Source organism: Eschscholzia californica, unplaced genomic scaffold (assembly GCF_041429995.1).
Source record: "Eschscholzia californica isolate CP2 unplaced genomic scaffold, dmEscCali1.0.p SCAF_3, whole genome shotgun sequence".
Taxonomy (NCBI): domain Eukaryota; kingdom Viridiplantae; phylum Streptophyta; class Magnoliopsida; order Ranunculales; family Papaveraceae; genus Eschscholzia; species Eschscholzia californica.
Genome location: NW_028238420.1, coordinates 4,187,784 through 4,215,445, shown reverse-complemented (window position 1 = coordinate 4,215,445; position 27,662 = coordinate 4,187,784). Strand labels below are relative to the sequence as shown.

At 36.3% G+C, this 27,662-nt stretch overlaps 5 protein-coding genes across 7 annotated transcripts in view; 1 reads left to right on the top strand and 4 right to left on the bottom strand.

Moving 5' to 3' along the window:
* Positions 1-27,662, bottom strand: part of LOC147547809 (uncharacterized) — a 97,046-nt gene that overhangs the window by 35,258 nt on the left and 34,126 nt on the right. The gene's annotated exons all lie outside the window — the stretch shown is intronic.
* On the bottom strand, positions 416-3,987 carry TRZ1 (tRNAse Z1). Of its 2 annotated transcripts, XR_015238676.1 has the most exons (9): positions 3,701-3,949; positions 3,437-3,599; positions 3,277-3,347; positions 2,132-2,227; positions 1,882-1,995; positions 1,560-1,628; positions 1,198-1,272; positions 940-1,102; positions 416-482 (listed from the first exon to the last, which is right to left on the bottom strand). XR_015238676.1 is itself a non-coding variant. In XM_086671978.1 (8 exons), the coding sequence occupies exons 1-8, from the start codon at positions 3,947-3,949 to the stop codon at positions 1,028-1,030; spliced, it is 912 nt and encodes a 303-aa protein (XP_086528104.1). In that variant the 5' UTR covers positions 3,950-3,987; the 3' UTR covers positions 880-1,027. The 2 variants fall into 2 exon arrangements, 1 of the variants encoding a protein (XP_086528104.1); XM_086671978.1 differs by lacking the exon at positions 416-482 and having other exon boundaries at positions 880-1,102; positions 3,701-3,987.
* Positions 3,897-12,197, top strand: LOC147547817 (P-loop containing nucleoside triphosphate hydrolases superfamily protein). Its single transcript, XM_086671974.1, has 12 exons — positions 3,897-5,711; positions 5,983-6,095; positions 6,184-6,285; positions 6,817-6,886; positions 7,467-7,522; positions 8,881-8,931; positions 9,146-9,250; positions 9,410-9,454; positions 10,379-10,493; positions 10,901-11,109; positions 11,247-11,333; positions 11,607-12,197. Exons 1-12 carry the CDS (start codon positions 4,229-4,231, stop codon positions 11,775-11,777), a joined length of 2,607 nt encoding a protein of 868 aa, XP_086528100.1. The 5' UTR covers positions 3,897-4,228; the 3' UTR covers positions 11,778-12,197.
* Positions 13,506-15,495, bottom strand: LOC147547816 (pectate lyase-like). Its single transcript, XM_086669578.1, has 2 exons — positions 14,456-15,495; positions 13,506-14,336 (listed from the first exon to the last, which is right to left on the bottom strand). The coding sequence occupies exons 1-2, from the start codon at positions 15,311-15,313 to the stop codon at positions 13,869-13,871; spliced, it is 1,326 nt and encodes a 441-aa protein (XP_086525704.1). The 5' UTR covers positions 15,314-15,495; the 3' UTR covers positions 13,506-13,868.
* On the bottom strand, positions 16,486-24,103 carry LOC147547815 (alpha-amylase 3, chloroplastic-like). 2 transcript variants are annotated; one of them, XM_086672690.1, is made up of 14 exons: positions 23,796-24,103; positions 23,557-23,699; positions 22,902-22,956; positions 22,700-22,822; positions 22,449-22,569; positions 21,113-21,426; positions 19,988-20,658; positions 19,246-19,435; positions 18,488-18,594; positions 17,826-18,075; positions 17,423-17,545; positions 17,134-17,301; positions 16,726-16,887; positions 16,486-16,604 (listed from the first exon to the last, which is right to left on the bottom strand). In XM_086672690.1, the coding sequence occupies exons 1-13, from the start codon at positions 24,075-24,077 to the stop codon at positions 16,735-16,737; spliced, it is 2,700 nt and encodes an 899-aa protein (XP_086528816.1). In that variant the 5' UTR covers positions 24,078-24,103; the 3' UTR covers positions 16,486-16,604; positions 16,726-16,734. The 2 variants fall into 2 exon arrangements, with proteins under 2 accessions (XP_086528816.1, XP_086528815.1); XM_086672689.1 differs by having other exon boundaries at positions 16,486-16,887.

The window sequence follows — 27,662 nt, the reverse complement described above, 5'->3', positions numbered from 1 at the left end:
TCTGACTTGCCTAAGTCTGATTTGTTGTGTGGTGACTGACTAGTGACTAGTGAGCATTAGTTTACTAGTTTGAAGTTACTTCTGAGGATGGTTAATTCGTACTTATTTCATATCTTATCTGAAAAGACATGATAGTACCTTACAATCATTTCGACGAGTCAAACTAAAAAATCTCGAGGAAAGAGAGAGAGATGGAGGGAAGGAGGGAGCGAGGGAAGGAGGGAGCGAGGGAAGGAGGGAGCGAGGGAGGGAGAGAGCGAGAGAGAGAGAGAGAGAGAGAGAGAGAGAGAGAGAGAGAGAGAGAGAGAGAGAGAGAGAGAGAAGAGAGGGAGAGAGAGCGAGCGAGGGAGAGAGAGAGGGAGCGAAAGAGGGAGGGACGGAGGGAGAGAGAGAGAGAGAGAGAGAAAGAGTGTTCTTCAGTCAGTTGAGCCATCTTAGGTGTATCATTTGGATTAATAAACGATGTTAGTAACTAAAAAAAACTATAAATATCTTGAAATGTCATGGTACAAAATGAAGAACAAAAACTTTCAACAAAAAAAGAAAAAGAAAATATGTTCGACCTTGAAATGGGATCAAGATCCATATTTTGTTATGTTTCAAAATTAAGCGGTTCATGTATTTACTCTCTATTATCTTAATTTTGCTAGCTTGAGTATGACTGATCTAAATCTGACTTGCCCAAGTCTGATTTGTTGTGTGGTGACTGACTAGTGACTAGTCAGCATGACTGTACTAGTTTGAAGTTACCTCTGAGGATGGTTTAATTCGTACTTATTTCATATCTTATCTGAAAAGACATGATAGTACCGTACAATCATTTCGACGAGTCAAACAAAAAAAATCAAAAAAGAGAGAGAGAGACAATTCTTCAGTCAGTGGAGTCATCTTGGGTGTATCATTTGGATTAATAAACGATGTTAGCAACTTAAAAAAAACTATAAATATCTTGAAATCTCATGGTACAAAATGGGGAACAAAAACTTTCAACAAAAAAAGAAAAAGAAAAAGAGGAACAAAAAGATTATCAGAAGCCTTCTGTAAGTGCGAAAACTCGACCTGATAAACTAGGAGGCAATGTTGAAACTGCTGCTTCAATTTCCTGTATAACCATGACAAGGTGAATTTCATATTCTGAAAACAATATAGATAGTAAATCAAATAGATAAAACGTTTAAAGATTAAATAAAGGCATACATTTGATTCGTAACGGGCTGAAAAATGAATTAGAAGTATAGCTTTATTTTCAAACTTATCTGCATGATTCACTATCTGCACAAAATGTTGAGAAAGAAGAGATGAATGAGCAGTAACTAGTATGGAATTAAAGAAGAGTGTAGAGGTGGTATTATTTTTTCTCATTGCCCAAATCTGACTCGTCTGACTCAAATTGACCCAAATCAGCCACTCAGACGAAAACAAACAATCTGACATCTGACTCAAGTCAATTCAGACCTCGAGTCAGATTCAGACCTAAATTTGAGAAAAAAACAAACACTAACTTACTTGGCTCATCACATAAAGAAAAAGATAAATTAAATGATAGATCGAAGATTAACCTCAGACAAATGGGTGTGACCATATTCTCTAGCATGTTCAACAGTGATCGAGTCGTTGACGAATGTGCTCTACCAAGAAGTCAATGAAACAAAAGCAAAAAGGATTTTGAGTAGATATTTATGGATTTACATATTAGACGAGTTTAAACCAAAAACCCATTCTCGTTTTGTTTCGAATTTCATTTTCTATACTCTATGTGGTATGTTGATCCATAACAGTGATATATTGAGGTTTCCCCAGTTTCTCAGTTCATCGTGGTTATAGAGACATGGGGGCTATTCGATTTTGATTGGAAAAGAAAAAGAAAGGCTAATGAAGTACCTCCATTACAAGAATCCTTGCTTTTAATACATCAGCATTATTCGGGTCGGTTATGAAGTCAGACATGGTGTCTCCAGTGAACGCAATCTCAGGTGAGGTTATTGTATACGTAATCTGCAGAACGCGATTCCATTAAAACCCATAAGCCGAAATCTAAGAAGAGAACAACTGAAATTTAAAAGAATCGATCTGTCAATGAAGGAAATTGCGAGCAAGAGTATGGGTTAACTAGTGATCTCCCAAAACAGACCTCCACACCTGATAACTTCAAGTTCTTGATCTCATTTCCGGGAAGGCCGACATATTCCTGCTTAAGTTTCTGTTTAACCGAGTAAATTATATAACCCTGCAATTTGTTTGCCAGACAACAAGTTAGAAGAAAGTCATGCAACTCCTAACAATTCAAAATACTGATAAATAAGGAATAGGATTTTCGTGAGGGTGAGATTGCTCATGTATAACAGTTAACCTAAATCAAACATTCTAGTAATAACAGAAGTTACAGAATAATAAAAAATCAACTTCACAACACTTCAAATTCCCATCTGAAAATCACAAGGCTGCCTCGAAACCTCTTTAATTATATCCTACGTTTCTAAATAGAAGTGTATTAACTACTTTTTTTGAACTCCTTATGGATCATCCAACTGTTCTATCCTCGCCTCGTCTTCTCACTCAAACTTTCCATAATCTTCTTCAATAATAGAGGAAAACTAGCGTCCACTCTTTCCCGCCGCATCCTAATTTAACTTTCCCTCCATGATCATCTACATGAGTGCAGTCCAAGTTACTGACATATAGAGGACGGGATAGCCACGCCGGAAGGGTTTAGAGGTCAATTATAACCGACAAGGGGTTAGAGGTCAATTATAACGGCATGAAGATTGTCCGGTGATCCGGCATTTCTGTTATAACCATTAGAACCAAGCATACTGATGAGATTCTTGAATGGGAAGAAGGGGAACACGAAAGAGACGGAAAACACAATCAACATAAGTTTTAAATTTTGAAACTTCTATTATCCCATCGGGCACCGGAGTTTTAAAATGTGTCATCAATCAATGAGTTATAGAATAAAGAACAATAGTTGATGGAACGAACATTCTTTGATTCCCAAACAGTGATAAATTAAAAAGTTGATGGTTACTATTTAAATAAATCTCTTGTGGTTAGTTCGAACCAGAATTAAAGAAGTGCGATAAAATGTGGGAAGCTCTTACCGAAACGCCCATAAACGAGCCATTACCTCTAATTTGACCAAATTACAAGGACCTAACTATCATCAAAATTGTAATAAGAAGTTTATGGTGTGGATGCATTATTCACAATATACCTACAATTACGGTTTCAACTACAGCAATCTATTGTATATCGATCGACTTGTCTTGTGTTTACCTGACTTGGTATAGAATGGCAAGTCCTAAATGCTCTTACTTTAATGTCTTTTCTTATCTGCAACTCTTCTCCTGCAAAACTAAACCTAATTTTTTATTAAAAAAATCCAAATTCATCCAATTTCCCAAATTGAAAAATGAAAATGAAGATCATACTTTACCTATATCCAGACCGATTAAGTTATGTTTCAATTCTGAATAATCCATTGCTCTATGAACATCAATCAACTTTTCTACGTTTTCCTTAATCGATTTCGGAACAATAACAGTTGGGGGTTTCATACGATACAAACCTCGAGTTGCAATATACATGGGCAATCCTCCCTAATCAATTTACAGTAAAAAAAAACTTGAAGGTCTCAAGTTTGAGTAAATTAGGGCAAATTTGGTGATCAAGTGTAGAGGGAGAATGAAGATGAACTTACGATATGATCCATGTGACCATGAGAGATGAAGAGGAATTCCTGAGAAATAGCACGTTGAGGGCATCTACCAATGTCGAAGGCGATTTTGAGAGATGAGAAAATTACGCAGGTTTCTTGACCTCCAATTGAGATACCCTCAATTGGGTATCCTTCGATCTCTAAACCCTTCTGTTTCTTCTTCTTCTTCTTATCCATAGATGATGACGATGATGGGTAGTTTTCAGGTGGGGTTTCTCCCTTTTCTCCCATCGGAATTTTAGGGTTTTCAATGAACAGGTTGGTCTTTTGGTTTTGGTTAAAACCCTCGCTTGGAATACTTTTAGCGACGTTCTGTTAGTAAGTACTTTTGGCGACACTTTAGGGACTCTTTAAACAATGCTTTTGGACCCGATTCGGAACCCGCTTCAATTATTACCCGTCTCTCTCTCTCTTGCAAATCCTACTAAAGTCTAAACCCTAGTCTTTGTTTATTCTTGGTATCGAATCTGGTATATTTCAGTTTTCTCAGCTCCGATCGCCTTCACGAAGATGGAAGAATCATGGCGATTCCGACCAATTCAAGGTAATACTAATTTGTGCCCTACTTGTTCCACTTCTCACTTCCCTTTCTGCACTCCTCATCAATATCATCACCATCCTCTTCCGTTCGATCATAACAATGGATTTGGAGGAGGATCCATTCATCATCGACTTCATAATGATCCTTCTTCCTTTCAAAGACCCTTTCTCGGTAATCATGTCAATATGCCCCCTCCTCCTCCTTCATCGTATTACGATGATCATACTAAATTTATGACACCGATGATTGGAAACCCTAATTTTGTAAGGAAGTTTCCAGAATCCCCAATGGTGGGAGATTCTGGTGGTAATCATAGAGATGGGTTTAATTCACAGTTTGATTATGGTAGTAATAGATTTGTGGGTGGGGAATTTGTTGAGAGTGATAGAAGTCATAAGAGGATTAAGGTTGATGAGATGAATTCTAATTCTTTTGCACAAATTCCTGCACCTAGTTATGGTGATTATAGTTCGAACCAGAATAGACCGTCATTAGAGGATGAACGTAGATTGAGTTTAATTCGTGAACACGGGAGGAAGGGTAGTGTTCTTCCTGGATTTGGGAATTCACCAAATGGTAGAAATGAACATCGGGAGCCTCACCATTATGGTCAGATTAACCACACCACTCTGCATAGCAATGAACCAAGTATTCCCCAAATGGGTGCTCCTCACTTTGTTGATCCCACTCGTCGAGATTTAGAATTGCCGGTTGCACATGGATTCAACCACCTAATTCAGAGGGAGCTCTATAATTCTAACTCACAACAGCCAAATGTGTCTCATAGTACATCTTATCCCATTTCTCAGGCTTCGCATGAACAATTTCGTGCCCCTGATTCCCAACGGCTTCAATCAAAAGATTATGACCCAGCAAAGGACCCTCAAAATCTTAACTTTACTAGTTGGCCATTGTCTTCGGGTTCGAATATGCCGAATCATGAATACATACATGATCTTCATTACAAAGGGCAGCAAAGGGATGTAGGACAGTCATTTGAGGGCACTCAAAAACCGATGCCTCATAATTTTTCAGTGATAGAGACCTTTGGTTCCCCAAATATGAATAAACAAGGAAGTCTTTATCCTACATACTCTAACAATTTGGCAACACGACACGACCAGACAGCGGCTTCTTGGGCATTTGGCAGCCCTCCTCTTCCTCCTGTGTCACCCCCACCTTTTCCTATGGATCCACCACCACCACCACCTCCATCAAACCTGCATCCGACACCATCACCCCAAAAGACTTCTTCTCTTATGTATTCAATCCCAGCTGGTTCTTCAATTAGTCCACCTATGTTGCACTCATCAGCTCCCGGAGCCAGGTCTTTCCCTCTTAGGCATCCATTGCCAGATAAACCAAAACGTGTTGATGTTTCTCATTTACTTAGGCGGCAATATCGAGCTACTCGTCCAGATCATATCGTTATCATTCTTCGTGGGCTTCCAGGTACTCCCTTACTTACTCGAAACCGGTTTGGTACACTTAAGAGGCAAAGTTGTGCATACTTTTCATATTTTTGGTTGCATGTGGGGACATTTGTTAATGCTGAAGAATTAAATAAGGTCCATTATGCGATAACTGGAAGGCACTAGTCATAACAGGATGAGTGAAAAGCAATTAGTTATCCGTCATTACGTCATAGATCCAATATCATGGGGATATCATAGTCATGAAATGTGTCTAATAAAGGAATGTTAATATTATGTTATGCTTCTAGGTAGTGGAAAAAGTTATTTAGCAAAGATGCTGCGTGATTTGGAAGTAGAAAATGGGGGTGATGCTCCACGAATTCATTCAATGGATGACTATTTCATGACTGAAGTTGAAAAGGTTCTTTTGTTTCCTCTCTATATCGTAATCTTCCTTGGTAAGTCTTGAAGTATATTGATGTTTACAAGTTATTGTCATATATCCGAAGATTGAGGAGCGCGAGGGACCTAAAGCTTCCAACTCTGTTAAAGGGAGAAAAACACTTACAAAGACGGTGATTGAGTATTGTTATGAACCTGAAATGGAAGAGGTGATGATTCTTACTCTATGTAACATATTATAGATGTTATTAGTGGCATATTTATGTCTGTGTTCCACTAATTTGAATTGTTAGTAAAGGTCTTCAAGAATTTTCGCTTTTATCTTCTTTTTTGAATTTTCTCTTTTGTTTCAATATGCATTATGCCCATTGCTGAAGCTCATTTCACTTATAGGGTTAGGTCAGTATATTGAAGTTGTGAATCTCCTATGCTTTTCATTATAACTTTCTGTGCCACGGTCCTTGTTGGGCTCTCCCTAGTCCTTATCAAAACCAGTTAAACTCTCTTGTGCGACAGATGTACAAGTGTTGTCTTTTTTCTTGTCTTACCATGATTTCTTTGTTGCTACTTCACACCTGCTTTACTTAAATGCAAAATATCGTTTCGTTTGTATTTAAACGTGTCCTATATGTACTTTTAGTGCTTTGCAGTCATATGCGTCAATTTCCAGAATACATGTGATGATTTATGATTTTTTTTTTAATTACCATATAACTTGAAAATTTACATAATCGTGACAGGCATATCGGGCAAGCATGTTGAAAGCATTCAAAAAGACCCTAGAGGAGGGTAATTTCACCTTTATAATTGGTATGAATCTTATAACAAAATCTTTAACCACAATAGGAACTCATTATTTTCTTTACATCATGTTCATTTCTCGTCGTAAGGATTTATCCATTTAATATTGTTGTTATTATTGTTCTCTACCTTTTTTAAGGTGTGCAAGAGTTGTCCTTTGTTTCGAGCTTTTATCCTTTTGTCATAAGCTTCCTGCCCATAATCTAAGATCTGATGCTGGAAATAAACAAGGTCAGAAGTCAGAAATTGGTAGTCTGTGTTGAGTTGCATACTCTAGAAGTTTCATGGGCTCCAATTCACTAGTAATTGTACATACATAAAGTTGTGCCTGTATTCCCGTCTTCTATTGGAAATTAGAAACTTTATTTTCTACGTTTGTTACTTATACTTAGGCTGTGAAAGATAAAAAAGTGGTTCCTAGTTCTGCAATTGGTCTAGCCTATTTGATAGTTCCGTAGTTCAATCTTTTAGGGAGGTTATGGGTAGGTGGTAGGGTCCGGTGCTTGTGCCCTGTCTTCGTTTTCACTAATTACATGCAGCTTGTTCCGCAATTGACCCTTTTGTTGGTGGTATGTGTGCCTCGTCTTAGTGGATGACCGCAATCTGCGGGTAGCCGATTTTGCTCAATTTTGGGCAACTGCGAAGGTATACCCTTAATTCTCATTGTACAACTCTAAATTTTTGTGAGTATGTCTGTTCACGTTTTTTTGTGTCTGAACAATGTCCTCAAGTTTTAAGAAAATGGTCCTTAGAGTAGTTGGCGGCCCGATTCTTATTGATTCCTTCTGGTGTCTATCATAGAAGGTATACCAATAAAACTTGATTGGTTATCTTGTTTAGGCTTCTCTTATTTTATTCCGGTGCTTTATACCCATCGGATTTTTTATTTGTGAATCGAGACTTTAGGGGCACCTGCTCTGGGTTGGCTGCTACATTAGGATAGTTTCTAATTTTATTTATTTATAAAATTTTAACTCCGTTGAATCCTCCAAGGACACATTTACATCAATTGTACATCTCAGTGAAATATCGTTCTGTGATTGGATCCCTTTATTTTTCTTTTCAGTGTCCTAGGTGGATTGAATAATGAATAATGGGAAGTTGAGATGAATTTTTCTTTTTATCAATAGAATGAAAATTGTTTTACCATATTGAGTTTGTTTGAAGATTTTTTATTGGGTTAGGAAATGCTGTTACTTTTGTCATTAAATAGTACAAGTGACTTGTAATACATTCTTATATGAGCTTCAATAAAATGTCATTGATTTTTATTTATGCACATCAGAGTTGTTGCTAGGACTTGTAGCATGCTGCTTATGTTCTTTTGTTATTGTTGCACTTTGTTGCAAAATATTCCGTCGTATATCTATCAGTTACATTTCATTTCCATGAATTTGTTACCGTTTCCACACTAGTTGAAATATTCCCCGAAGTATTTTGATTTCCAATCAAACCAAAATTTCATACTTATGATATTTCAACTAGTTAATTATTTAAAACGAATATCTGGTTCAACTTCCAGTTCTCCGGCAGGTTGGTTTTACAGTCTTTAATTGCATCAGAATTATAACTTCTTTTTCTTGTAGTAACATATTCTGAACTTTAAGATTTACCTCTATATTGGTGGATATTGATATTGTCTAAGTTGCAAGAACTGGAAGTACGATACTTTTTCTTTTGCTGCTAATATTTTGCGCAATGTTTAAGCTATTCTTACTCCCTGAGTTGGAAACTGGAACTCGTTAGTCGTCAAAGATAACCCGAGAACAAGAATAACAACAATTTATTTTCCGTGATACTTCATGACCTTAGTAAATTCTCTTCCATGATATTATTACTGGTTTGTCCCAGTGATATGACATGCTGTTACATAAAGACCTGAAATGTGAACGTTTATTTTGCCATTCTTTATTTGTTTATATTTGATTCCCATGCAACCGTTTCTGGACTCATCCTATGTTTTGCTGCATACCATGCTCATTGTTTCTTTTTTGTTTGTGCAGAGGTCCGGGTATGAAGTTTACTTGCTAGAAGCTACTTACAAGGACCCTGTGGTGAGTTTTGATTTCAGTTTCCAACTGATGATATTGAAATTTAACAAGTGATACTGGACTACGTCTGAGTATTCTTTCTAGCCTCTAGGAAACTTGCTCTTAGATGTTTGGCAACTGCTTTCTTCAAAAACAACATACTGTACCATGGCTTATTTAATAATATATGCGTAACATAATATAACTTTGCCTTGGGTTTTATTCCTCGTCGTAACAGGGTTGTGCTGCTAGGAATGTACATGGTTTCACCTCTGAAGACATACAAAAAATGGCAAAGCTGTGGGAAGAAGCTCCATCTTTATATTTGCAACTTGATTCCCAGGTTTTTCTTTAACTTGTTTATGTTTCACAGCACGAGTATAAGAAAGAAACAAGGTTTATGTTTGAAGTGAGATGTTTCACTTCTCATAGCCATGTGACAACTGTATTTGTTATTTGGTTCTATGCTAAAGTTGTAATACAATATTTCCTGTCATGACAGTCACTATTCCAGGGAGATGCTCTCGATGAAAGTGGAATCCAAGAGGTAGTAACTCTAATTTTACACGTACAACAGTTTCCTATTTTTTTATATTTTTGTTTTTTGTGATTGAGTAGTTTGAATTAGGACTCGCTTGATTTATTGATCTCACTTAAAAAACTATGTGCTTCGAAGTGGTAACTGTTTTTCCTTTAAGAAAAGAGAGAATTTATATAAATTTGTATAGAAATGTACAAAAGTTTGAACCAAGAGGTTCAGGAGACCCAGATCAAACCAGTAGTGACCTTGTTGCAAGAATGACTTCCCAATTATTAGTGAAATCCCTGAAAGGGATTGAATGCCCCCAAAAAGTGGTAATTGTTACTTATTGTCTTCCCTTCGTAAATAACATGGAAACTTTACTTCTTCCACTTTTTGCCAAAACACGAAACTAATAAGAAATTCAAGCTTTTTGTATCACTTGAACTGGTGGCGGGGAGGGCGGCATGTGTGTTCTTGGTGTGGGGGCTGTTCCCATTCTCTTTTGTGGTGTTGCCACTAGGGTTAGTCGCTGGTGACTTCACAATTCTGACGTAGTTCATTCCTTCACTGGTTCATTCTTGCAACTAAAATCCCCCTTCCCATGTGTCAGGACCTGAATCATGGTGCTCTTCTACTTAGGCTCCTCTGCTTCTTGAATCGAGAAAGTCACCTTTCCAAGCCCAAACAAGATCAGAAGAACTGATCGCTTTCTACAATAACAAAATAGTTATTTACTAGCCATGTTCTCTCCCAAGGTTTTAGACAGTTCATGTTTTGATTAGTTTCTTGGGTTTGAGACAATCTTCCGTGTTAAAAATGTGTGTATATGGTCATTGTGATGCCTTTTTCGGTGGTAAACTTTGATTTACATGCTAAAAAAATCAGTGTTGTAAGCTTTTTAAGTAGATTGGATTTGTATTCAGCAACTTAATGTGTTATATCTGTTAGGTGGACATGGATATGGATATTGAAGATGTGGCATGCGATGAGGGCTCATCTGGGTTGGAGGACGGGAAGTCTGCACAGAAGTCCGAACCACCAGTTGAAGATTATGCACCTCAAGGTATGTTGGAAGAGTTTAGAATCTTCTTTTCAACTAAGTATTAAAGTCCAAATTATTGTTCTCACATTTCACCATGTAAAATACCATAGTATATCTTATATATTATTTTTTGAAGTTTGGGAACAGTACCTATCAGCATATATATTAAAGCTTCTCAGATCCATTTTCCTTTTATTTTCCTTTGGATCATGGAGAAGCAAAAGTTTGTGGAAATATTACGTCAAAATAAATTTGCATATGCATGACCTTTCATATCTTCCTAAATTTCAAGAAACATTTAAATCAGATCCTCTCCAGTGGACTCTAAATTGGATCACATAATGTTAAACAACTCGAATTTCTCTTGATAAGAAGTTTCATTTTCCATGAAATTGTTTGTTTTTTTACATCTCTTTTCTCTACTTCAGATCTGGCCGATGATGGGGAGAGATGGGACACTGAAAAGAATGATGATTCAGCAGGAGTTAAAGAATTAGGTAGGAGTAAATGGTCACATGACGATGAAGAAGATGTTGAAAGATCGAAAGGTGCTGCTAAAGGGAAGAATTCGAATGCTCTCTCTGGTTTAATTCAAGCATATAACAAGGGAGATAAATCTGTTCATTGGGGTGACCAGGTATTCATTGTATACTAACAATTCACGTATATCAAGTGCATCTTGTTCTTCTTATCAAACTGTTATGAACATAAGAAATGTCGTATCTGTCTGACCAAGTTGTAGCTTTGTTAATCTTACTACATTTGTTTTTACAGGTTGATAAAACTGGTTTTTCCATAGCGGCGGCAAAAAAGGCGAAGAAGGTGTCTTTGGTTATTGGGCCTGGTGCCGGCTATAACTTGGTTAGTGACTGGTCCCTTATCATTGGTGGTTTATGCTTGTATTGCTTTAGTAATGATTGGAATATTAGATTTCTGCACTCTATCGATAGAGAGTAACACAACAAAAAGAATCCGACTTCATTCTGATGTGATTCTCTGTAGACGAGCCTCCTTTTTTGCTGATTAATAATTTTAACTTGGATTATGATGCGTACTGATCGAAAATCACTCTGTACTCGTAATTCTTCACCCAATGTGATGAAGTATTTTCTTCTTTTTTCTGAATATGTGCAGACGTCGAACCCATTATTGGAAGGTGACAAGATGGTTATAGGCCAGACCAGTCAGGAAATAAATAGACGAAGTGTTTTTCAAGAGCATCTCCGAGCCGAACGTGAATCCTTCAGAGCTGTTTTCGACAGAAGACGTCATCGGATCGGTGGGCTTGATACAGAAGACGATTAGTATACTAGAAATCTCCATTTCCTCTTGTTAGTGATTTGGTCTGAGCAAAAAACGATAAATGTTTCAGAGAATGGAGGACCCTCACGCTTGGACGAGGTTCTTATGAACCCGCGAGTAGCACAATATTGTTTTACAAGAGCTGCTTCCGGTGGGAAAGAAGACTTCAGATCTTAGGGTTATCTAGTAAAAATTTAGTGATGTTCTTGCCCCTGGCCTTTAATTATGGGCATTTTTTCAGTAATATTGGAAAACGATTTGTCATTTTTGTTGTATTTTATATGTATGGTGGACCTGATGTACCACCTCGATATATCTTAAGATATTTGATCATATATCCTCGTGCTCAAAGTGTATTATGTAATTTGCGAAAGTTGTTGAAAGTTCAAACCCTAGATAAGGGAGTATTACTATTTTGATCAACTTCACTCTTCTCTTTAGGTCTTTTAAAATAGGCTTCTACCTTGTTTTTTGTACCTTTCATTTTTGTTGAAATATGTGGGTTCTCAAGAAATCGATTAGTTCTTTTTCTCTTCGAGAGAAGTGGCATTTTCGGTTTTTTCATGCTATGAATGAGTGGAACAATGCTCTTTTCTTGTTGTCAAATAACTGAACAATGAAAAAAGATGGCGAATCCTGAACGAGTTGGTCTAGTCTCGAGGAACAAAGCTTCAAGTCTACTGGGACGTTAGGATGTCTCGGTGCACTTGTACTGAACACCTTTCTCAACCTTCTTCCTTTATTTTTTTTCCCAACTGCATGTCTTCTAAACTCCTTTCTCGATCTTCTCTCTCTCTTTTTCCCTCTTCTCTTTGGTATTCTCCTTTCTCTTGTCAATCTATAGAAAATGTTAGAAGAGACAAGGGCAAAATGGAGAAACAAGGACAGGATGGGAAAATGAGATAACCTACAAATTCTTCTGTTAGTTAGAAGAGCAATGTTAGAAGAAATAAATTCAAAGTCTACTCTATACATAAACGAAATCAACTATCTCTATTTTCAAGTGAATTCTCTTTCCCTATTTATTGATGGACTTCTTCACTTTCAATGGACGATTGCTTCTTATTTCGGTTGGGATAAGTACACTTCTGTAGGTTTTTCTAACATTTTTCTAGTTAGAAGGACTAAAGGTATATTTGTCGAAATATGAGGATCAAATGGACAAGTTAGTTATAGATCGAGAAAAAGGCTTAGGTTTATCTAATAAACTAGCTGTTAAATAACATTGAAGATGTATATATTTGGGACTCCCTTGAAGTTCATAAATCAAGAATTCAAGCAATCTTTGTAGATTAGGAAGCAGACCTAGATTCAAACCATTTGTTTCTCTTTCATTTCTAATAGAGTAATGCTAGAGAATAAGAAAAACTAGACGAACTATGAACAGATATAGTATGTGGCTTGTCGTGATTCACTGTTTAGTAGATCAGAACTTTCAAAAGCGTGAATTACAACAATCCACGTAGAATTTCTGCCTATAGTCTGTCTGGTTTTTCTTGTTCTCTTAATTTTTTTTTTTTTCTAATATATGTTCCCACTATGTATTCAAAGAGTAGACCTCCTCATTATTATAGTTTCTCTTTCTCATACTAGTAACATAATCTATTCTTTATTTTAAAAGGAAATTGAAGAAACATATTCATGTTATTGTAGTGCATAGCTTAGAAAGAGAGAGAATAAACAATAGTAATAATAATGATAATATAAATAAATAGATAATCAAGATGAATATTGGATCAACCAAATGAGTATTATGATCTTTAACAAAAAAAAAATGAGTATTATGAAATTTTCTTTTCCTAACAACTCAACTTTTTTTTCACTCATTTCATCTTTTTAACTCACAACTCACCACCAACCTTCCTATACTCACTCACTCAGACTCACCTCCCCTTCCATTTTCAGAACAACCAATAAATTAAAAAAAAAATACATGAAAATTAATAAATTAATTTTAAAGAAAAAAATAAAAATAAAAAGAAGAGAGAAACTATTCTTCAATCAATCTTGCTCATCTTCAATTCTTGAAACATTTTGTTTTGTTTGTTGTTGAGTTTCTCTCTCCACTTTTTATTTTGTAGTAAGAAAAACTTATTAACAAGGCTTGCCAACTACACAGTTAAGACAACCAGCAAAACGAGTAAGCCTAGTAACAAATTGTCCTGGCTTATACTTAATTTGATCCTTCCTTGAGAATCTTTTGACATTATTAGGGCTACCCGATTCGACGAAAAATGCACCATTCATCATAAGATCACCTTGTGACCTCCATGTCCATGATCTCCATACACTCTCTGGTGCATCATCTCTTTTTGTCACCTCTTTGGCAGCCTGTGTTGGTGGTGCTATAAATCTATTACCTTGACTTATAATGGTTGGATGTTGACTACCACCAATGGCATACATGAGCCAATGAGTATAATCGTTGTTAACGACATGAACGAATCCCCATCGACATCTTGGCATTCTTTGAACTAGTCCTTGTCCAAAGTGGTTGAATGCTACTGTAATTTGCATTATTGCATCGATTGGGTGATCGTCGTGTGCTCCAAACAACATAACCTGCAAAAACACAACCACGAAAACGACATATGTATATATATGGTTAGTTTTATATGTTTTGAACATAAAATAATGGAAAATTTAGGGTATGTAAGCGGAGCGAATAGATAGATACGTACGTCGTTGTGGTGTGTCATGTGATTGTTGGAGATAGTAATGGCAGTTGAACCTTCAATGATATCAACAAGACCATCTTCACAATTAGACATGGAAAGATGATCAACCCAAACATTTGAAGAACCATAGATTGAAACAGCATCACCATCACTCTTTCCTCTAATTCCAATATGATCAGGTGAAGCTCTAATCATACCACCAGGTTTTGAAACAATGTCATGAATGTGAATGTTATGTACAATAACATTCTTAGAAAATTGAATTGATATACTTGAACCGTAAGCGATATGAACATTAGCTCCACGACCGTCTATCGTCTTATGACTATTCACTATGAGTTCTCCATTTAATCTTATAACCATACTCTTAGCAAAAATGATCCAAAGTGGCTCATTTTGGATCACAGCATGTCTCAAGGTACCGGGTGCGGGCCTGTCCAAGCTATTGTCGGATGGGTTTGTAACAGTGTAGAACTTACCGTACTTTCCTCCCACCGTTCTTCGTCCGAAACCCTTGACACAGTCAGCTAGCCTCTTCCTGTTGGAGGCCCAATCAGCTCGGCATCTCCAACATCGATCGATAGGGTTAGTTGCCAAACACTTTCCGTGGTATTTACGCAGTTCCCTTCTAGTATTGTTTCCAGCACCCTCTAGAGCCATTCGGACGTGCAAATTAAAATTATCAGTTACTTCTTCAGGATTAGGATGGTAAGCCTCAAGGGCATCCTTTCGGGCTTCTTCGGCTCTTTTCTGCCACACTTCATCAAAATCGCCGATATTAGCCCGAACTACTGAGACAAAAAGAACAAAAGCAAAGATGAATAAAAGAGACAAAACGTTTTGCAACTTAATTGCCTCCATTTCTCTCCTTTTGTTTTGATTATTTTTTTAGGTTTTTGGCTTTGGTGGCCAAGGTCTAGTGTTTGGGTTGATTTGTTTCTAACCCTTAATGAAGCTGAAAACTAGACCTTGCCAAACCAATTGTTTTGAACCCACTCCAATGTATATGATTAAAATGAAGCTCTTGTTGTGTGGTGAGTTTCAATGTTGGTGGATGGAACTACTTTTATAGGGGATACAAGAGGCTAATATGATGAGAGAAATAATAGGGCTATAAGAGTGGATTACCATTTCAAATTATAGAGTTTAGTTATTAATTTCTATTTTGGAATGGTTGGTTGGTTGTTCAAAATGTTGAAAACTTCAAGCCTCACTATGTTAAAATACTTCCTTTCCTAAATATTACTAACTAAAGTGGCATCCTGTAAACCATAGATTCAAAACACTGTGATCTGATATGAAAAAGCGAACGTTAATATGTGGTTTAGAAGAATGACACATCGTTATGTGACTTGTTTGAATTAGCACTTCCTTTTATGTTACTACGTCTCTCGAGCTAGTCTATCTCTATGTTAGCGTGGCATTCGAAAAGACAGAAACAACGAACAATTTTTATGTTTTTTAAGGATTTTTATGAATCAATTTTATACAAAATGAGATTGCTCACATTTAATATGATATGCTTGTGTGATATTTTTATCTTTATCATGTTGATCGATCAAAATATTTTGAATTTACACGTATATGCTTATTAGGTGTAGCACCATTAAAAGAAACATCTAATTTGCAAGGTACACCCATATGGCATGGAATATAATAAACCCTAGGACTAAAACCCTTTGGGTTTTAACTTTTCATTTATATGCGTGTCCCATATGGTTCGGGTAACAGGGACATCCTGGGGGTTATCATTTTTGTGAATTTCTGTATTTACGTTAAGCACATCAAAGAAAAGAAAACACGATAGAGAAAGCTTGTATATATAGGTAAGAAATAGCTCCGATAAATAAAACTACGACGAAATCTAATCGTCCTCCTTCAAAGTTGGTTTGACGATCTTTAAGTGTACATTTTGCAGAGTCATAGTTCCATCTATTGCTTGTCGAACGAATAGATGCTTGATTTCATAGTTCCTCAGGTTAGAACATCAACTACAATACAAGTTATTGTAAATGCAATTTCACATCCAAAGATTCAAAACTAGAAAGTAATTATATTAATTGATCATTAATTGATCACAGAGGAAAATGGTGATACATACAAGCATTGTTTATCAATCGTCTGCTATTTAGCAGAAATGGTTTTATTTATACTTAACTTCGGTCTCTCTTTCGATCACAAAGACTTTCTGTTAAGATATAGGATCAGAAGTTTGTCTCCGCACGGCTATATATATATAAATATATATACTCGAAGCTGAAATATTCAATAACTTTATATTCTCATGAAGTTTCCCAGACCTTGTAGTCTCTCCCTTCAACCGATAATTTCCAGGATCCATTGGGAGGTTCATAATGCCCTGGTCCAATCTTCATCGCTACTTTCTCATCGATGATGGCAGCGTAGACATCCCTATCTGCTTTAGTTATTTTCATCTGGATCAAACATCAAAGATCAAGACTTAGTTATACTATTTGTGAGCATTATTCTAACAATTCAAGAAGTTTATGTTGATTTCTTGCTGAAAGGGATGATCTCTTGACACCCATCGATAGTTGTTAGCGGACTCTATCGTCTATCTAGAGCATGAATTCGTCATCAGACGTATATCCTAAAGTGTGCCACTTACAATTCACAAATAATTACTACAAATTTAGTTTTTTAGTGATAGGAATACTTACAGTACTCCGACAATTGATCTTGGTTCGTGTTCTTAGAGAGAGAAGAGCGGAAATTTCAGAGCGATTGTGAGAGAAAATATGGTCGTAGAAAACTGACGGTGTTCCGGGATGCGTCAAGATGTAAGCATAACCTTGCATTTCCTTATCATGAGGGAATCTCCAGTGACCCTTCATAATTTATAAATTCTTTTCTCAGTAAGATAGCTCATTAGGTATCAGCAGAACTTGCATTCTGACTTGTTAATGGAAATTCATTAGAACCAAAAGGGAATTATAAGGGCAGTCGAACCTGAGTAGAGCCCGTATCATGATTCTCGATAAAAGTAACAGCACGAGATGGCCACCACCCAACAACACCTGGTGGTTTACCTTTTTGATCTGACAATCTCCAATATTCACATCTTTCCAGAGCCTATTTCAAAGACGATTAATATCTAACATAAGTATATGATCTAGATCCAATCATAAAAGATGAGCATAAAGTAAGCAAGAAAAAAACCACAACGCTAACGGTGACATCATACACTACTGTTGTGCCTAATATCTCATGCAAGATTAAATATGAATATGTGTTCGAATTTTAAACTAGGAGAACTGCACGACTTCAATAGGCACCTTGTCGTTAAATTTTTTTCAAATGAACAGAATTTTCTGAAGCAAAATGCGAGATTAATTAGTACAAAGAAGCTTACAGCATGAAGGATCCCTTTTGTAGTGACATCAAATGCCCCAGAAGTTCCACCCGTAGCATTTATCCAGTCAACAATCCTCTGTCTATGTGCATCTTGGTTGTGATCCATTTCACCGTACGTGTAACTTAGAGAATCCCAGTATTCGCCAACTGAAAAATAGGGTTCACTTGCGTCCATGTAATCTTTGACATAACCACCCCAAAATCCTCTAGCAAAGTCAAGTCTCCATCCATCATACCCGATTTCTTTCCTGAAAATGATACATTACCAGAAAATATGTTACTATTAGACTTGCATCATATTGACCTGCTTATATCAGAACAAATGGATGCACGATATAGATCTTATTACACAAACTCCAGCCATTTGCTATGAGTTTTAGTCAGAAGTAGATATAGCTCATGAAGAAGAGATATAACTGATACCGAAAATTTGGTCAACCATCCAGGAAACACCCCTAATTTCTCAAGTAAACAAGTAGCAAGGTGTGATATGTTTCGGCCCCATCAGGGACGAGAATTGAGAGATCAACTGAGCACACCTTGTCATAGGGCAATTGTCCCTGAGCTCTCTCTCATCTATCTAGAGATCCTTAATATTTAGGTTATTGAACTTATAAGTACTCAAGCAATCCCACATTATGCAAACAAATTTTCACATACCTCAGCCAGAGAAGCCACTCTTTCAAGTCGTTCCTGACAAAATCTTGTGAATGATCGATGTTTGGAGCAGCATGGAAATTATCTCCACTACTCTTGTTGCCTCTTCCCTGTAGAGAGAGAATGGTAATTCTAATTAGTCACAGAAACAAGCAAACTTAGACATCTGAAATGCATGTACAACTTGAGGTGGAGATAGGTAAAGGATGAGCAAATGTTCATGAAAACTAACAGTGCATCACCATGTTGTGCAAGAACTATTTGTTAATGTACAACTTGTATTTCTGTCAGACTCAGAAGTGGATCAATAATAATGCAAACTATGATATATGTCTATTCATAACTTGCTTCGAAAGAAAAAAAAAAAAAGAGCATAAATTTTGATCAAGTTTCCGCATACATAAACAGCTAGGTCAGATATCTGAAATGCTTCAAAATGTAAAGCTGGAGTAAGACTTGCGTGGTTTTGCTATGTCGGTGACTCATTAAGGATCAAACTAGTCCTTTTATTGCAGCCAAGTGGAGTTAATTTTCTGGTGTTCATTTGGTGGATATGGAGTTCTAGAATGATTAAGGCCTCTAATTTGATGACCTTTAGTAGAAGAGAAAAGAAATCGGCAAAACCTATCAATTAGCAATAATAGTTGAACATCTTAGATCTTCTCTGCAAAGTCACCCCACCACCCTGAACCTTAAGTCAGACAACAAGTTCTGTATGGAGATGTAGTGGCATTATTAAGGAAGACGGTAAGACACTGTACCTGAAAATGTGGATCATCTGCAACAACAGCTCGGTCATCCCAATTCAGTTTGCCACCAAAAATATTCCAAACCCCATTTTGGTTCTTATGCTGAGCACATCGATGATTTAACACAACATCACCAAGAACTTTGATGCCAACTTCATGGAACTTTTTCACAAGAACTTTTAGTTCCTCCATACTTCCATATCTGGTGTAAAATTGTTAGTAGTCAATAAGAATGTCGTACTGCTGGCTTCTAAATGAAGCATAACATAGAAGTTAATAATCATCAGAAGCCCACTACTCTTCTTTAGTGGTCTATTTTTTGAAAGAGCCTATGATTCATGAAATTTCTTCGGTTGAAGAATATAATTCATTTTCAAGAATCGTGCATATGTTGTGGATTTGGGTATCAACATGTCGTAACTTCCTCTTAAAAATGGGTGTTGGGATTTTTACTATTATGTCCGCTAAATGCAATGCTTTGCCTAGTCACACATTAACTATAAGCTAAGCATCAATCAATCTCGGGCACGTACGTGCTTTTGTTAAGTTTTATTTTAAATGGTAACAAAAAAATGAGTGAGCAGGGTAGTTAGTTTCCTTTTCTGCAAAATTATGTATAACTTAAGAATCAAGACTTGCACACAACACAACCCATGGCATCACAATAAGGGAAGGCATAAGCTTGAGGTAGAAAAATGCATGTGTAATAGAAAGGGAGGCACCAAATTTTTTTTATTGTTAGGTGCATAGTTACCTGGAATCCAATTTGTATAAATCCCTGGGCATGTAACCTTCGGGAGATACAGAGTCAGTAGGTGGTGGCAACCATATTACGGTAAAACCAAGTTTAGATAATTCGGTGGCTTTATCGAGGAGCTCCATGTACCATCTTCCTGATTTATGAGATTCCCAGTTAAATCCTTGACATAGTACTTCATAACCAGTGCCAGTTCCAGAGGTTATCTTGACAGGGGGTTCTAATGTTTGAGTATCTGAAACATCTTCTGCTACAAATGTTGTGGTACTGCTTCTGAATATACCATATGCTTCTGCAGCCAGTTTCTCGATTTCTTGAAGAATGGTTTCTTGCGCTTCTTTTGATTTTGTTTGCCACATCTTCTCAGAGGAAATGCCTGTTACCAAACTCCTTATCTCTTTGATGATTACATCTGTATCGAGGACTACCTGATCAGATGCATATCCTTCAGTATCGGAATAACTTGAGGTGTCTTGCTGCTCCTCAGCTCCAGTTTGTCCTTGAGGTGTTTGAATAGATAAGCTATTCTCACTTGGAAGTGGAACATAGAAGTCACTACCCATATGATTCAACCATGTATTATCATTTAGCTTAACCACAAAAGCAAACCCAACAAGTTCATGATCTAGAGGAAATACTCCCCAACTGCCACGTCCATCTTCTTTGAGCTGCATAAGCGGTTGATAGCACCAAACCAAATAAGTAATACAAAATTAAACGTTGAGACATAGACTAGAAACTCCTTGCTGACTCAGTCTCCTTAGCCCAATGGAGAAAGTCCATTTCTAAAACACCGTCCTTGACAAGAAACTTTAATAATGTATGTAGTATGTATATGGAATGCAACTAAGATGGACCCACATTATATTACACGCATCAAAATTGCAAGCGAGGTGGAAATACTGTACAAGTAATACCTCAACAGTGGGCATAAAGCATGCACACAGTCTCATACTTGTCATATGTGAAAAATAATCTAATACACCGAGAAATTCGATCTTATCCTCTCCCATTTGGTTTAGCAGTTAAATCCAGAATAGCACACTAAGGGTGGAGGCCGCTTCTGTATGTATTACTTACAACAAATGTGAAGTTAAAGAAATAAAAATTCAGTTTCCTTACCTGCAATGAAGTCCGTAAAGCCTTATCCTTAAATACTGAGGTTTCAAGTGGATGAGGAGCTTCCGGGATTTCCCATTTTTTATCATCATCTCTGCAGACTCCCCAATGAACAACAACATTTCCTTGTAAATCCGTTTCTATATGCACAAGATTCTTATCATTCTCAGGGGATTTCTTGACCGAGACTGTCACAATGTTTTGAGTAGGTAACTCTTTTACAATAGCGTGTTCTTCATATAAACCTTCAAGAAACTTATACTGCTGCTTAGAACCTTGATCTTTTAGAGGCATACTAGAAGTTTGATCAAATGTTCCTGACATACACCACAAGCCCAGAGATGAATGTGTCAGTGAACACTTATACAGTTTAGAGCCTTAGACAGCGATAATATATTTCTACCCATTAATAATAAAACAAATATATGTGTACGGCTGATGCTGGATTTATTTCAGCAGAGAATCACAAAGAGAAAAAGAGTTCTATTTTTTGACAACCTGAAGGTCAAACTGAAGTACTGAACCATTCAATATTCAATTTTAGTATGTTAAGATCAATGTCTTAAAAAACGTTCAAGGCGTACACCACTACACCTCCATTAAATATAAAAACATTACTATTTTGTTTGTTGAAAGCTTAAGACTTTGTATTATGGTAGTGAAGTAGAAAAACTATGTTATGTTTTTACATAATTGATGTCATTTTCCTTACAAAAAGATAGTTTACGCCATAGTTACCGGAAACGGTCATTTGGAGAGCGAACTCCGATCTGGTTCGATCGTATCCTTTTAGAGTGAGTACGCGAATCAGATCGCTGAATCTGGCGAACCCATTTGCAAGAAGAAAAAAAAAAATGAAAACATGATATTTAGGATTTACAAAGTGTGAATATTGCTTTAACTTTAGGTTCTGCCGTTGTTACTGAATTTGGGGATAGTGGATCTAGGAAACATTATTTAATTTAAGAAAATCGTTGTTCGGGAAAGATAAATTAGTTATTTGATTTGAGTTATTAGAGATTGAGATCTATATTTCATGGGTTACAAGTTTAATTTTGCGAATAATTATACCCCCTAGCGAATCGGAAGCGTCTAATTAGCGTACCCCGTATCCGTACCCCGTTTTCGTACCGGAGCGTATCCCGTTTCTGGTAACTATGGTTTACGCTTGCATCGAGGCGTACGCCTCGAGGCTCCACCTCGTCTTGTGAAAGCGAACCGCCTTGAGGTGTAAAAACGTATTTTAAACATTGGTCAAGATTAAGGTAAGGAATTTCGCCAGACCAAATAACACCAAACCAAGACGAAAATAAGCTGTAATAATATGAATTTTCTCAACCTGGCGCTACAATGAAGCTCTGTTTGGCATCTAAAGTATTGGAATCTTCAACGGAAGGCTCCATAAGAGGCACCTTGAAGTCCCTCCCTCTGTGCTGACACCAAGCTCCAGTTTCCTCATCCTATACCAGCAAACTCTCAAATCAGAAAAGCAGAGGTAGGATTGCAACTTACAAACGAGCTGCTCACGAACTCACAGACCCAATACAGACAAAAATGAGAGTTTGAACTTGAAGACTGCAAACTTAGAACCTTTAAGACAAAATGAATTGCTGAAATTGAGCTGTTAGCTTTAAACTCGATCTGAACTTCATATTGTGTATCTGTTTCTGAAGGTGATGATGATTTCTTCAAGGGAGTCTCTATTGCATAATCCTGATAACAGGCAAAATCTGAACATCATCGTGTTACAAATATAAGGTAGAGTCATCTAGTCCAAAAGATTAACAGTTACCTTGATAAGAATTGAGCCAGGAGGTATCATTTCCGGTGGAGGTTGGTCCCATTCACTGCAAATTTTAACATAATAATCGCATCAAATCCAATGATTCCACCACTTATCACCCTCAAACAAAATTAAGCGTTCTGCTTTCATGAAAACTTAATTAATTTTTCGCCTGACAAAAGGTTAAAAGTGTAATATAACTATGATTAGAAAATGTCACTGAGACTAGGTAGATAAGTATAAGATGTTAACTTAACCAATTGACAACATCTACCTCAACTAATTGGCAACCAGTGGAGATGACCTAAATACTATATTTTTGGTTATAAGAGTAACCTTTAGTCATGGACTATTCTCACACGTCACCTCACGTATGACATTCTTTGAGCCTGATGCGTGCCTTTTTGTTAGTTGATGTGGATCACGTGTCGCCATTGGGCCTATCATGTACAAGCATACCATGTCTAGTTGTAGCCATCTAACTTTAAACCAAGACCTAAATACTATATTACTTATTAGTTATGAGTTTACCATTTGTCAATGTGGGACTAATCAATCTCACATCAGACCCCAAATCCAAGCACTACTCTAATTTCAAAGAAATTTATTGATTTGAAGTTAAAAAATCACATAATGGAAAGAATCAAGAAAAATCAGCTCAAACCTGCCAATGTCATCAACATAAGTCACACCCCAATGCAAAACCCACTTCCCTGGAAGATTACACCCCACAGTGAGCTTCCATTTATCATCATCTTCTTCCTCTTCCTTCCCCTTATCCAACTTCACTGATAGTTTCCCCTCAACCTAAAATTTTTTAAAACCAGACAAAACTTCAAATCTCAAACCAAATTAAACACTCATTGACTAAAAAACCCAAGATATTTTTGAGAAAATTTGTACCTTTTTTGTCCAGTTAAGTGGAAATGCCCTTGAAATCAAGACATCTTCAACTACTTCAGAGGACTTAGTAATCACTGTTGTGTCGATTGAAGTAGCTCTAATAACAGTATGACTATTAGCCCTAGAATTATTGAAACTAGGGAAGTTCCCGCCACTGGTGAAAATCTTTTGAGAGAAATTTAAACGAGATGTATTAAATTTCTTAAACCCTTGACCATAGAAACAAGGGTTTTCTCTCCGGGAATGGTAAATACTAACAGGTTGTAGTCTAACCGTCGACATTTCCCGCCGATTAATCACACAAGAACAGAGAGAGAAAGAGATTAGAAATGTCTGTACAAAGAAAGGGTATGAGATATTTTATAATATTGTCTTCTTATTCTTGGATCAATCAATCATTGTTGAAACATGAGAAAGTTTTAGAGAGAGAAAGTTTTAGACAGAGAGAGAGAAGGAGATATTTAACATTTTGGGTGGCAGGTGATGGGAGTTGAGGTAATAGTACTACTACCATCTCTTTACGTGGATTCAAAGAGTCAAAACTTTTTCACATCCACAAAAACCAGTTTTCTTAACTTCTTTTTATGGAAATTGTTTATCTTGACTCCTTGAGCTTTAATGGTATTTGAGTTTACCACCAAAATAAATTCCTAATTGAGCTTACCCACCAAACTAAACGAAAAAGTTAGCTTGGCACACATGCCAGTGGCACATTTTAACAGAAATGGCCTATCTTAACTCGAGCACTACCATTCTTTAGGTTCATCAAAAGCCTTGTTGTCGTTTTTGTTAATAATGAGATTTGGTTAACCTTAAATAAGACAACTTTATTAGGAATTTTCTATACTTTAAATATATAGTCGAGTTTGGGGAACTTTCATAAAAGAGTATGTAATATCTAGGTGTTTTTATTTTACTCTAAATTGATTTTGAGTTGAATGTCCACAAACTCAACGGAATTTATCATTTTTTTATTTAAGATCTTCCAGTCGTATGATTAACATTGACAAGTTTAGTTTTCCGAGCTTTGTTTGTAGTTAGAATTTGTCAATTAGGTAAGTTTACTTGAGTATTCTTTAAAGATCTCTGGGGAGGAAACGACAAAAAAAATTCTTTTGAGGTTGATTTTTAGATGTAATTCTTGGTGCTTGTGCTCGTTTTTCGGACTGAAAACACGAATTCTGTGTTTTTGACAAAAATAATAAGTCAAAAAGGGTCAACTCAGTAATTGATCATTGCCTATGACATTTTTTTTTTTACCAATCGGTGTTGAGGAGTAAAGTAAAAAAAAGCCTTAAAATAAGTTATTTGCTAACACGGAGGGGATAAGGTGAAAATCAAACAACAAATAAGAAAGAAACTTCATACGACAAAATTGTGATTAGAAGTTCTCAAAGTTGCAATACTAATACAATTTAAGGGTTTGTTAATTACATTAGAAATGTATGGATGCGAAAATCAATTTGTTCTCGTGGGAAATAAGAAGATATTTTCTTATCAAAAATTCATTTTTCAGTCTTTAATATAATTTGAGAAAATTAAGTCCCAATCCCATAAGTGAAGATTAGAGGGGTGGAATGGAGCAAATAATGTCTTTTGTGATGGAAACTTTTGTTGGTGACTTTTCTCCCACCAAGATGTTGAAGAGAGACCCATCAACATGAAGATGAAAAGAAGAAAAGGGATTGATTTTTGTTACTTCTTCTCGCAAGAAAGGAAACCTGATGCAGGCGCATAGGCGTGTGGGCCCACGTCCACGCGTGCCCACACCCTATTAAGTCTTAATAGTAGTTTATTTAGTAGAATAGAAGTTACTTTAATTTAATGTTTCTTTATTTTAAAGTTTCTATGTTTGAGTAGTTTATTATTTTAGGAATCCTAGTTTGAGTCTATCTAGGAAGGTTTATTATCTTATAAAAGGGGATCTAGTCTATGTTATTCAGAACCTTGAAGAGAAAAACCATTGAAGTTATTAAGAATTTTAGTTTATTTTATCGTTTCTTACAGTTTTCTTTAATTATTCGTAGTTTATTTTATTGTTCTTTAATTATTCCGCTGCGTCTACATCAAGTGGTATTCAGAGCCATTTTTTTTAACCAATCACAATGGTTAATCCTACCGTTCCTACTCCAACAATCAAAGAGAAGACACCAACTTTTGCCTCCGAATGGGACAACATCAACAAGAAGTTATCCTCGGTTACAAAATTGGAAGAAGCTTTCGAAAATTACAAGAAGGAAACTATGGAAAACTTCGAAAATCACAAGAAGGAAACTATGGAAAAATTCGAAAATCACAAGAAGGAAACTATGGAAAAATTCGATCAAGTCAATGATTCGATCATGAAGCTATCTAAACAAATCGAAGGCATATGTAAGTCTCCCTCTTTTACCACTACTCCTTCATCTACTACTTCCATTCAAACATCATTACCACAACCACTCCCAACGACAACACCAATTTCAAATCCACCACTTGGTCAATCTAACACTAACCCATGCTCAACCACTTTCCTCCCACAGATTCACATTAACACTACACCACCACTCTCACCGGTTTTCCCACTAACATACATAAACCCTTCAACCTCCATGGTCGATACTGTTGAAAGAAATTTTCTTCATAAAATAAATACTAGTTTTTCAATGAGGGATGAAGAGAAATTCGTTGAGACAAATAAAGAAGAAGAGGTCCAATTAAATAACACAAGCTCCGGCAATTTATTTGATCCGTATATAATTTCGAGAGAAGAATTAGTTGTTTCGAATCACAAAATTCTTCCACATCAAATTGTGTCGTCATTGGTGTTACCTCCTCATTATCATGAACTTATTACAACTTTTAGGTTGTCTTCATGGAACCAATTGGAATATACCGATCACGTCTTCGATACAATGTCCCTTGATGGGGTTTCACCTACTCGATTCTTTCCATTCAAGGAAGAAATTAATAGGACACCGGTTCTTGCTTCACAAAATACTTCTACTACAAAATTGAATTTTTGTGATATACTGGCTAAGGTGGTTCCAAACGTGACAATTTGTGATGAAGTTTTGGTTTATAAGCTTCACGAAGATGAAGGTGGGAAAATATCTAAAGTTTTGGTCCATTTTTGTCTTCTTCGAATTTTCATGAACTTTCGTGAAAAATGGGAATTAAGGATCGGTATGGCGAAATTCATCGTATGCGGTTGCATCAAATTGTTTTCTTCATCGAAAAGGTTCGGGACGAACCTTCTGGGGAACAGGGTGCTGATGCAGGCGCATAGGCGTGTGGGCCCACGTCCACGCGTGCCCACACCCTATTAAGTCTTAATAGTAGTTTATTTAGTAGAATAGAAGTTACTTTAATTTAATGTTTCTTTATTTTAAAGTTTCTATGTTTGAGTAGTTTATTATTTTAGGAATCCTAGTTTGAGTCTATCTAGGAAGGTTTATTATCTTATAAAAGGGGATCTAGTCTATGTTATTCAGAACCTTGAAGAGAAAAACCATTGAAGTTATTAAGAATTTAAGTTTATTTTATCGTTTCTTACAGTTTTCTTTAATTATTCGTAGTTTATTTTATTGTTCTTTAATTATTCCGCTGCGTCTACATCAAAACCCCTAAATAATTTTGAGTAGACTTTTGAGTTATCTCTATTTAACCATTGTCGTATCATCTTAAAGATACAAATCAAGCTTACCATTAGAGAGGGTTTGTAAGAAAATTCTTAAAATTCTATGTGACAGTGAGAATTTTAAAATTGAGTCTTGCGTTGGAGATTCTCTTACGCTAGTTGTTCTTCTTCTGTATAAGAAAAGATACACTATTCCTTTGTTTTTAATCTCATTCTCTTTCATTTTAGTGCAACCCTATACTTAATAT